Source organism: Netta rufina, assembly GCF_964035555.1.
Source record: "Netta rufina genome assembly, chromosome: 5".
Lineage (NCBI taxonomy): Eukaryota > Metazoa > Chordata > Aves > Anseriformes > Anatidae > Netta > Netta rufina.
In genome coordinates, this window is record NC_140128.1 from 17295423 (window position 1) to 17308044 (window position 12622).

Sequence of the window (12622 nt, forward strand, 5' to 3'; positions counted from 1 at the left end):
AAGAGCTAATTTAATGTGATACCTGGAGAGCGTGCATACATACAAAACACACACTATTTTCCATTAGGAGTGAATGCACTGTCCTGTGCTTTTTTCAAACCTGCCAGCATGAAGGTGCTCAGCAGCTCCCCACTGTCCTGTCCTCGTCCTGAGCACCCTGCCCTCCTGCTGCCACCACTGTGCATCCCACCAGCTGCAGAGCTTACAGCAAATGGTCAAAAACCATGGCAGTTTTTAGTTTCATAGAGCTGTAGCTTAAAGGCTTGGCAGCCTGCTTTGAATGTTAGCAGTTTTAAGTGGTGAAAAATTCAAGTCTAAGGGTCAGAGCCCATTTTTATTGAAGTCTAAGACAAACTTTGGTGACCTGAAGGGAACAAGGCTACTCTTTCAGATAGCTGCCCTGTATCTGTCGTGCATTCTCTGGTTTTGTGTGATTTCTCCTGTAAGAAAATTATGACAGTAGCTGTTCTGCTGTGTTGTTCCTGGGAAAGATTCTTGTCTTCAATGAAATCATTTCCAGAGCCATATTCTTATTGTTGGACATCCAGAAATGTACAAACAACACATCTATGTCATATACGTTGATCAGAGGATCTGTGTATGTTAATTTTAGAAATAAGTGCTGTGAGTTTTCTTTAAGTTAGTACTAACTGTGGCTTTCACCATGGCATTTGAAGCACAAAGGTACTTTCAGAGACATACTTTGCTGCTTTGTAACCCTACAAAAATATGAAAGACTCAGAATATCCAGAAAATTATACAGTTTCTGCCAGTCTCTAGCCCAAATATTGGGCTACTAAGCTTTATCCCCTTTAGCAGCTTTTCAAGACTACTTCCCTTATTTCAGCTTTGTTTCAAACATATTATGGAAATGAATTTAAAGCCCTTCCTCCCCGTGCACACTGTTCTCTTTTGTTTGGTGGTTCTGACGTTGTTGAGCTATTTACCAGAGAAAGTTTAGAAATATGAAGGATGCTATTTTAAAATTCTCAGAATCACAATTAATCATATAAGAATTCTGATGAAAATAAACTACTCTTTTACTTGCAATTACACCTTTATTTTATGTTATAAATATGCTTTCAATTTTGCTTTAGAACCTTGAATTTTGCTGTGTCCTCCCAATTAAAAGCTATCTGTCAAGGCAGGATAGATTGATTCCTGTGCATATTCATATTTTTGTGAATTTATTTATTTGCAGAGGGTGATAGACACATTCTAATTCTGTTATTTTGTGTGGTTTTGAAGGGCATTGAATGTGCAGACATTTGTGACACTTTACAAATGGCACTTGCTGGCACTTTAGATATATAGGTGATGCTCTGTGAGGCTTCTTTCCCAACTGAAATAAGATTTTTGAAAATTACAACAGCTCAGTAAAGACCTCAGAATAACGCCTGGCTCTCTTCTGTTAGTTATGCTACTGGGACTTTTCAGATGTAAATACTTGCACTTTGGATCAATCCTGCAACCCCATGAGTTCCACTGGAATTTATGAGAGTACTTGCATGAATGGGGACTGGACTAAGTGTAAGTTTTCAGGGTCAGATTGCTTACTGCCTTATAAAATAAGTAGGAAATGCTATCATTTCTAGTGTGAGTTGGATGCCTTTTTATTAGGAAATCCTCCTTTTAAGTCGCATTTGCAAGTAACTGACCCAGTACAGTGAGAAATGAAGATCTGGAAAATGTAGTGTCTGCTTGTCTGAATTCTTGTATGGCTGCAACACTCTACTAATAACACCGATGAAAGGGTAGGCCCTCTGGTTTGTATTGGGTTTTTATTGCCCTTGCTTTTGTTTTCTGTTATGACTGTTTCATTAACTAGCATATTGCAGCCTTTGGATACAGTCGTGCTCTCCCTGGGACACAGCACGTGACAATGTGAGTGTATTACCCTGGGGTAATATGCTCCATATACAATAGTAATAGATGCAGTAGAAATGCCTAGATTAGAAAGAGAGGAATATCAAGGGATTATAGCAGTGTAATAGAGTTCTGCCAGGAGAAAAATCTATGTCCTCGATTTTTAACCTGGACGATGGGGATAAGGTGACTGTTAACACTACACATTTCAGGTTAGGCCTGAGTTTGAGATGGAACAAAATTCTCCCAGCTTGGATGCTGATTGGAGAAGGAGGTTGGGAGATTGTGCACCAAAACTTCTACTGATCAGCCACTTTCATTGGCTTTCTGACTGAAAATGAGGGCATAGAGTAAATATGAGCAGTATGACACTCAAACTTGGTGATAATTAGGTGTTTCCCTTTACCTAGACCATAATTCAGACTGCTCTGCACGCTCACATTGCTAGCATTGCCCAACTATTTATTAAAACCAGTAAACAGTTTAATATTGGCCAGTTGTTTTCAGTTTTAATGGTGTTTTGAAGATAATGAATTTGATTAGATATTCAGGCAAGGTAGAGTTTCTGTCTCTGAAAAACAAAAACAAAAAACAATGCCATATGTTACTAAATCTTTTTATGGGGTTGTAAGCATGTATAAATGGTAAATTCATCTGTGATTATTCTGTATGTCTTTCTCTACACAGTGCCCTTTAGAGAGGCTCCTACCTACTCAAACAGAAGGCGGAGACCCCCAAGCACCTTAGCAGCACCCCGTATCTTACTTCGTTCCAACAGTGACAACAATCTGAACATCAACAACCTCCCTGAGTGGTCAGCCTCCTCTTCTGCCTCTTCCCACCGCAGCCTTTCACCTCATCTACTTCAACAGATGCAGAATAATCCTAATGGAACTGTAAAAACTGTGGGGAGTTACACTCCATCCTCCCGAAGCCGGTCACCATCCCTAAACAGGTTGGGAGAGGATGCCAAACGGCAGCAGCACAGGCACATCAGGTGAATTTAAAATATTTGCACAGTATGAGATCTTTTAATAGCTAAAATAACAATTATATTTAATAGCCACATAAAATATTTCCGAGATGCTTGGTCCCTGGAGAAAACTATTGGTCATGCCTGAAACCTGGGTTGGATCTGCTTATGGGTGATGAATCAAGGACTGTTTCTCTTCTGCAGAAGAGTTCTGAACCAAAGAGTTCAGAACCAGAACCAGAGGGAATAACTGAGGGGAATAAGCGGGGCTATACAGGAGAATGACTGAGAGCAAAGGGAGCTTCTTGAGATGTTGGTGATAGGTGTCAGGGGCTCTTTTCATGATTATCCTAGACGCAGGGTTTTTGCATTCCCTAGGACTTTGCTGCTTTCTTTCCTCTCAAATTATAAATGTGATTTAGCAGGCACTCTGCAAATATCCTGCAGCTATGTCCCACTGGAGGGCAAATCCTGACTAATTAGAGTGATGTACATATTACAAGTAATATAATTAAGTAGAGGATTGTGTCTATGTTTTGATCGCAAATGGGGGCTTCAGCTTTATGAAACCACTGTCCTGTGAACAGGTAATTACAGCTTCTCTTTAAGGAGGATGTGGGAAATGCATCTGTCAAGTGTGCAAGTGATGGAGCTGCATGAGGATGATAAGCCAGAAGGGTTAAAGCTCAGGGCTAGAAAAATGAAGGGAGGCAGAGCTGGAGAGAATCAGAGATTAAATGTTTTGATGAAACATGTTATATTCAATTGTCATTTAAAATATCAGGTTTGTCTGTCCTGTTTCCTAATACCCCAAATCATCCATTGGTCAGTGCACAAAAGGCAAGAGTGTTGTTAATCAATGCAACTGCTGGTTTCTCTTTGTAATTTGTAGGTGTCTGGATCTTTGCTTGCATTATAATTCTCTTTGTCCAGAGAAGGGCTACGAAGCTGGTGAAGGGCCTGAAACACAAGTCCCATGAGGAGCAGCTGAGGGAACTGGGGGTGTTTAGTCTGGAGAAGAGGAGGCTCAGGGGAGACCTTGTTGCTCTCTACAACTACCTGAAAGGAAGGTGTGGGGAGCTGGGGGTTAGCCTCTTCTTGCAGATAACTAGTGATAGGACTAGAGGGAATGGCCTCAAGTTGTGCCAGGGGAGGTTCAGGTTGGAAATGGGGAGACATTTTTCCTCAGAAAGAGTAGTGAGGCATTGGAACGGGTTGTCCAGGGTGGTGGTGGTGGAGTCACCATCCCTGGGGATATTTAAGGAAGGGTTGGACCTTAGAGTTGCTTAGGGACATAGTTTAGTGGGGGATATTGGTGGTAGGGTGTTGGTTGGACCAGATGTTCTTGGAGGTCTTTTCCAACCTTAATGATTCTATAATGTAGTTAAAGATACCTTGCATGTTCTTATTCTCTCTTTGGCTGTAGATGCCTAAATTGACAATAATCATTTGTGCTGGTAACAATACTGCTTGAGAGTGGAAATGTGGTGCTTTGTAAGAAACAAAAAAAAAAAAAAAAAACAACAAAAAAAAAATTGTCTGAAATGTAAGAATCCCTGGAAGAAAGAAGACCTGAGTACCTTAAGCCAATAGCTTCATTCAGTAGACCAAACTACTGTTACTGTGCTATATGTTACGATAATTTCAAAAACTCATTTGGTAATAATCTGGATGGCACCTAATAGAGAACCATATCAGCTTAATAACATGTTGTCCATAATGAAGTTTCACTTAGGTGAAGAGGTTTTTGCAAGATGGTTTTTGCAGAATGAGTGCCCTCACATTCTACTGAGCACTGCTGATGCCACCAAAGTGGGAGGATCTACCTTGTACTCGACGACAGCTTTAGCTAGAAGGGAATTAAAGCACCTTTACATCAATATCCCTGGGATAACAGGCTTCCTAATTCCTAGAGTATAAACAGTTATTTCAGGGAGGGATTAAAAAAAATGATTAAAAAGAAAAAGTTTTTAATAAGTATTTGAGTAATGTTTATTTGCTCTGGCTTTATTTAGCCACTTTCCTTTTCCCTTTCTGGGAGCCCATAATTTTGAAAACTTGCATGAATGATAGTGGAAACAAATTTCCTACCTGAAATGTTGTGGTGATAAAATGGTGATCTTTCTCTTGACGTGTCAGTATGACAGGTGCATAGACAGCTGTCCAGCTGAAGATCTCTCTGTGATAAGTTCCATCAAGACTTGTTTCAGAGATGTCCAGAGCACCCAAAAGCACTCAGAAGAGAACTGGAACTCTAAATGTAAAGTCAACCAAAACCATCTTACATACAATCTCTTCCTGCAGGCAGTGCTTTTTCTTGCTGCAGGCCTATTTTGCAACCCTGAATGGCACCTTACATGACACTTTCCTCACAGATTTTATTTAACTGTAAGACTACCTACTTACTATCAGCTAAATGTGGGAATTGTTGCTGTCTCTGCTTATTATTTGAAAATAATACAATCACCATGAACCTGTTGCTCCCCTTAGCTGACAAAGACCTTTTTGACATCACCACAGATTGGATTTTGAAGCAGCAGCAGCAGAAGGGGCAGGGTAACAGAGGAGGTCAGAGTGCAGCTGGGGGTTAGCATCACCAGAGGGTTAATGAGGTTTCAGAAGGCTGTTTGACTGGTGGAAAGGAAAGAGAAGGAGAGTGGTGCTGCAGGGGTCCTTGTGATCATTGCAGCCTGTCACTCAGGTGTTTATCTTCTCACCAGGCTGCTGCTTTCCACACCAAACTGGTGTTGTGAGGGGCTGAGAGAGGCTTGGGAACCAGCATCATGATTAGTGAAAGGAAGTGCCTGCACAGACTCAGTCAGGGCTGAGCTGTCTGGGGTGGCCACCTTCTGGGTGAGAGGGAAGCACATCTGCGCATCTTCTGAAATCTGCACATCATCCTTCAGCTCCTTCATGGCATGGGATGTGCTGGGCTGGGAGCCCAAGTCTGGGGTGCAGAGGGAAAGAGAAGATCTTTTTAAAGAAGTCATCACTCCTATGTTGTAGCCATGACATCCTTTAGTAAGCCTGTCCTGTGAGAGAAGATGCCTTCAGCGCAAAGCTTAAATGTGCCATTCCCCCCTCCTCTTTCAGTAAGAGAAAATGAACAGTCTGTGATAGGAGGTAAATACAATGCTGCTACCTGGTTGCTACCACATCAAGCAGAAAATGCAGCTTGATACTGGTGGAAGTCAGATGTTTAGCAGTACTTTATTGATCTGGATTGTTTGCAGTTATGACTGTTTCTTCACCTAGAATGAAAAAGGAATGTAACAAAAGAACAGAAAACTAAATGTCTTTTGCTGTCTTGCTTTATGCAACTGTGAGAGCCAGCTGAGGTTTCTGATGTAAATTCCTTGACAGACTTGCAACCAGCGTTCACTTTTAAACATTTAAGGACTGCTTATCTTTACTAGCAGCTGTTCACAGTAGTAGAAAATCATGACAAGGTGAAAGGAAGACACTATTTCAAGCAGTGAAGAAGTTACTGCAGTAAAATGGAAGTGTTCCTGATAAGAAAGTTCCACTATGATTTTTAGTTTTGAGGGTTTTGTGTATGATTGTGTTTGTTTTGTTTTGTTTTGTTCTTACTAGACAACTTCTTTACCTATATTGAGAACCTCACTGACTCCTGTTTTGGTAGGTGATTGGTTACAAAATAATGAAGGGTTGAAAACAGTAAACACCAGCCTTCATAATTCATTTGGTTTATAGCAATTTGAGTTCAGTTCTTTCTTCTTAAAATAACGCAGAGTGTTGCAATGCTTGACCACCAATTACTTGTCTTCTTTTGGTACTCTTTTTCTTCAACATCTTTATGAATATTTTTTCTCACAATTAACTTCTATTTCTAGACTTTGTGTAAGACCTCAAGTTTTTGCATTTTTCTTGTAAGTTAAATAGCAGGGTATTGGATATATCCTATAAGTTTTTCACCTTCTAATATTTATAATATTTCCACCCTCTTTCTCATGCTTTATTTTTGACAATTCACTCATTTTTCTGGGGTTCTAATAATGATCTCATATATTTCTATGAGCTCTCATTGTGAGAGCTATTGATTACCACAAATAAGTAATGATCTTTTGGAGAATACTTTAGCCATAAGAACCTTGCTTTGTGCACATTCAAATCTAACATTTAGCTGCAGGCCTTGGAGTGATGAAGTAATTTGATTATTTGGTCCATAGTAGAGTATGAAGTAACTTAAGTATTCAGTCTGTTCAGTCAATAATTCAGTTGTCTCAATTGTTCAGTTAACATTGCAATGTTACAGAGATACCCATTCCCAACAAAAATTGTAAATATTGATGCTTAAAAGTGTTTCTGATAAATTGTGGTTCTTGTAATGTATGGTTTGCAGATAAATTTTAAAATTCATCTGGGTCTAGAATGTGCAAATTCAATTTGTAGAAAAACTAAAAACTTCAGTGTTGTTTGTTTTCTTTTATAGGCCATCATTTATAGGCCATCATGTTCAGATGCATATTTATCATGTTTTAGACAGAAAGATTTCAACAGTTGAAAGAGTGTGTTTAGGATGAAAAACATGTATTTTTTTTCTGTAGGTTTAGATGTCTTACTGGAAGATGATTATGCTATTCACTGCTTAATATAATCTTAACAATGTGATGGTAGATAATTAACTTTGATCATTTTAAATAACCTTTTATATATATATATGTAATTTCAATTTCCAGTGCCGTTTACGGTCCTAGTGCCAACAAGGATCCTCTGTCTGCCTTGGATTATCAGGGTCCAAAGCGCAAGCTTTATAGTGCTGTACCTGGAAGACTTTTTATTGTCGTAAAGCCATATCAACCTCAAGGAGAAGGGGAAATTCATCTGCACAAAGGAGATAGAGTAAAAGGTAAGTAAGTAAGTAATTTCGAATAAGTACTCTCTTCTGATAGATGTAAATTTTAACATTCTTTTCTATTTTAGGAAAAAAGTCTATCTTGTGTTCAACAGAAATACTTTTATGCATTTGTTTCTTTAGAGGGTATTTTGCTCCTAGTTCTCTTTTGTAACCAATGCATTTTTGGCTACCATTTCAACTGAGATTTCAAACTATTAGTAAAATTCAAAAATCTATGCAGAAATAGCAGCATTTTACACAGAACATGTAATTGGCTTCTGTAGTCATTATAAAAAGATAACATATCAGAGCTTCAAAACTTTGTAAACTTATCTGGTATCCAAGCAGCTCAGGAAGGAAACAGTGATAGGGTCAAGTCTGTCTCAAGCCTTTTCCACAAGGAACAATTTATTGGTTATATAGAAAGAGTCTCCTCCCAAGACTTATGATAAGCAGGCAGATAGAGTCTAGTTGTAAATATTCTAGGGAGAAAGTATAGTGGTGCATATACAGTTTCTTGCTACTGGTGCACTTTCCAAACAAGATGTTAAAATCAAGGTCAAAGTTTGTGTTATTACTTTGCAGGCAATAAGTAATTCCAGGTTTACACTGAGAGAGTGGAAATGTGGCTTACAGGATTCAGCTTCCTAAGGGTGTGTTGTTAACACAGTTTCATCTGTGGTATTGCACATCCAGCTGAAACTTGAATTAAAGGACTTTCTGCCCAATCTATACAAACATAATTACTGTTATAGAAGGCAAATAAAAGGGAATAAATTCATTATGCTTAAATAAAAATGTTAAACAGATGAATTTTTTCCTGCAACTGAAACTAATCTTTCAAAGGAAAATATTTCTTCTTTCTGATCCTATGAGTAGTAGTTAGAAATAATCAGGGAGCCATTAGAAAGTATTTTTTCTGTTTTGTATTTTTGGAAATGGTTGATTCTTGAAGCATTTGAGGGTTAAATAATTTTTGTTAACTGAGGTCTACAGAAGGCATAGAACAAATCTCGAGTGCTGCACTTTAAAGATAAAGCATATGCAAGATGTATTTTAAATGCAAAGATGAAGGAGAAGGGTTAAATTTAGGAGAGGTGGTGATTGCTATAGGGCTGAAAAGATAACATTTCTGGGAGATTGTGCTCTGATCTGGTAGGAAGCAGTGATTATGAGCAAAAGAAAACAGCGCCCAAGGAAAAAAAAGTTTGGAAGAGCTGATATGAACATTTGATAAAACATTATAGAAGTTATCAAGTAATGGGAGTTATCTAGGCTAGAGTAAACTTAAGAAAGTCAATCAAAGCTTTGAAGTTATAGAATTTCTTGGGAATGCCAAATATCAAATGAAGTTCAATTCACAAGAAAACAGAACTGGCTTCAAACTCAAACAAAATTGAGAATGCTTGGTATGGTTTGGGAACCAAATTTGTAAGTATTCAGTATATGAGAATAAATGCAAGAGAAATAATGCATAATATCACTTCACAAAAGCCTTCAAGTTTCAAAAGAATAGGTACAACCCAGAGAAAGGTAAAGTTACATTATGAGTAACTGTCATGCAAAACATAAAGCAAAATGAACGGAAATGTGATCTTTCAAACTTTTACATAAGAATACTGAAAATGTGAATGGCATCTTGTATGGAGTTTGTTCACACTGAAAGGGTAGAGAAACAAAACAGTAGAGAAAGGTGCATGTTGGTGAATTACAAGAAAATGAAAAATTGTTGCATATAGCAGAAAGAAAATGATAACAAAAAAGTGAAACTTAAGCATGCACCAGAACTTTTGCTTATGCATAATCTCAGAAAATTTAGTACCATGAGGAAGAATTGCTAGTTCCTACTAAAGGTTAAATTTGTGGAGTTATGAGTGGTACAAAATACCTTTCAGTATCAGGCATGTTAGTAGGGTTCTACTAGATGCCAACAAATAAAGAATGAATATAGTTGGCTCTTTGGGGGCCATTGCATCGCTATGCAATTGTGTTCAACTGAGTTCCTGCTTTTAAAGATGTGGTAATATTTTTCTTTATGAAGAGGATGTAAGATCAACATAGACCATAGATTCTTGTAACCAGAATAAAACAACAGAGACTCCAGGCAGTTCTTGAGGATGGCAAGACAGAAAATGTGTTCCCCGACAAAAGTGGAAAAAGTATAACACATTGCTTAGGATGCCGAAGTTTGTAAAGACATTCGTTACTGGGCTGCTTGTTTACATTAGAATTTATTACATATACAAAAATATCCAGTGAACAAGGGATTTAAATTTCAATGAAGAGTTTAATATTTAAATAAATTAATTCAGGAGCCCTTTGTTCTAAGTTACTGTGACAGTAGCTGGAAAACAATGCAGGAAGAAATTTGTTCATTTTTCAGATCTTCTTACGATAGGATGATCAAAACTTGAAACCAGTGATTTTGTGGGGGGATGCTAACTAAAGAATGCCAAAATGGTGAACTAGAAAGTGGGGAAAATCTATGTTTACTGAAAGTGACTATAAATTATTTATTACTGTTACAAAAAGCAGGACATATCCATCTAACATCTAATCATCCCTACAGGGATGTTTCAGCTTCAAACACATGATTTGCACATTGAACTAAAAGCTTGCAGAGATCTAGCATTTGTAGACACACTTGTTTTAGAACGTTTTATAGAACTTTGATACAGTGAAGTCTAGTGAGACTTTTTATACATGTCAGTGCTTTTAGGAAAAGCTTGGAAATAGAAGAAAAAAATAGTGCTACTAAGGATAAGGTCTTTCTGAGTGTAATTTAAGGCTGTTTGCACAGAAAGGCTGGAACACCACATCATAGTCTCCCATTGCTAATCAAAGGAACAAGTTTCAGAAGCAGATAAAACCCTATTTTGTGTTACCAGTTCCTCAGGTGTCACAAAAAATATGTCAGAATGCACACAACAAGGTCATGTAGAGAATGAAGAGTCCAGCTAAAAAGATGGTGATTCTTTAAAAAGATCTCAGTTGGACAACAGTATGGAGGAAGAATTCAAACTTACCATATTTGGCAAAAATCCAGGTTCAAAAAGCACAGGTGTTGGAGCTCTTAAAAAACTCAGTATTTCTTGTGTGTTGGCTATCAGATCCTCCTTTATGACCAGAAGATCCACTCAGTATCCAGTATATTTTCTGTCATTTAGAGACTTGCTTAGCAAGACTATAGTTCAATCAGCACAGAGGTTTTGTACAGGCCACAAAATATCCTATTAATAAAAGACCATTTTGTTTATTTTGGGGGTACACATAGCTGTTTGAGGTTTAGTGACTTGCTGATTGCTGTGTTTGGGAACACAGCAAAAAAGTGAGTTAGCCTCACTTTTAAAAAGTAATAAACCTTTGTCTTAGCCTTCATATACCAACTTGAGAGCTGCACTGTTCTTTTTAAAACCTCGATGCTACTTCAAGTGCTTCTTGGGCTGTGTGGGAGGGATACAGACCTGTATCAGAATTCCCTAAAAGATTCTGGCCCCTGTTCAGCCTGACCATGGAGAGATTCTCATTGCTGAGTGTCCCATGAAAATGATTGCAGTAAGGATGTAGTAAGGCATTTACCACAGGGACAACAATCCAGAACAACATATAGGAAGAGATAAATTAGGAAATGCTTTTATGGATTTTCTTTTTTAACTTGCTAAAATAAGGTGGGACACAGAGGGGGGCGATTTCATAAACTCTTTATGAAAATCACTTTTATCAGGTGAATACAAGGTAGACTTTTTTTTTCTTTCTAAAAGCTCTGAAAAGTGCATGAGTGCCGATAGATCACAGTATATGATATAAAAAAAATGCTCAGAAAAAGTTATGAATGGGCAAGGTCCAAAGAAAATGTAAACTAAACAAAATGGTCTTGTATTAATAGGATATTACATAGCCTGTACAAAAATATCTGCTTTATTTTTAGTTGTTAGTCATACACACTGACATCATTTGTGTGTCTGCCACTCATGAGAGAAGGACCATGGTTGTTGTAAAAATAAACCTGATATCTCTATTTGTACAGGTTTTATTATGAAAACATAAATGAGAAAGAGCTAGCTTCATTCCCCATTGAAACATTTTTAACATATTTTGTTTCTTTTTAATTTCATACCTAAAACTCCACAGCAATAAACCTGGCTTAATCCAAACACACATACATACATATATATAAAGTACCTGCAAAATTTATTTTAATCATCTTTTGTATTGCTAGATATAATTCTTAAACTGTAAGTCAAATGGCATTTTTGAAACAAAACCCAGAGATATGAAGAGAAGGTAATGTTCGTAAGGGCTTTGTGAGTGAAGAATGATTAGTTTTCTGTATCATGAAGACAAAGTGATAAGGAAGAATCTGTGCATCCCTGAGAAGGTTACCTGTGGTTTAAATCTGTACCTTTTCATTAAGTTAACAGATGCTACTTCTGTTCATAACTCAACAAGGAGCAGACAATCTTCAGTCTCTTAGAAACAAAACAAAACAGAAGTTCTTAGAAAAAACACAAACTGTTTTATTACAGCACATCTGAAATGGACACAAATGATCCATTAATGACCTGGAAAGAAGAAATAAAATGCTAAAAAGAATAATAAGATACTTTGAGAATTTCAGACTCCTTACCCTGCTCACAGTTTTGTTCTTTATGTTTTTCTATTATTATATGCTTTTATTACAGTTTTTTCATTTGCCACATGATGTCTAGTTATTCCTTCTAATTTTCATGTTCCCAAACTGTGGTCTACTGTGTCCTACAACTGTAGGACACTGGTCTTTTATTTTTACTCTCATCTCTTATTTTTGTTGCCCAATATCACCATCTCTTCTGTTTCACCTAGAAGGCAAATGCAGGGGCCAGTTCTGGAAAATGTTTGGTTTCTTTAATCGTTACTGTGATTAACGAAATTTTCTAGTGTTCACT

The 12622-nt window shown here is 37.5% G+C and overlaps 1 protein-coding gene across 1 annotated transcript in view; it reads left to right on the top strand.

Moving 5' to 3' along the window:
* SHANK2 (SH3 and multiple ankyrin repeat domains 2) overlaps window positions 1-12622 on the top strand; it is a gene marked incomplete at both ends in the record, with an annotated part of 300721 nt that overhangs the window by 83173 nt on the left and 204926 nt on the right. Inside the window, 2 exons of the mRNA XM_084287266.1 lie at window positions 2554-2863; window positions 7540-7709. Of these exons, the coding sequence (XP_084143392.1) occupies window positions 2554-2863; window positions 7540-7709 (480 nt within the window). The remainder of the gene's footprint in view (window positions 1-2553; window positions 2864-7539; window positions 7710-12622) is intronic.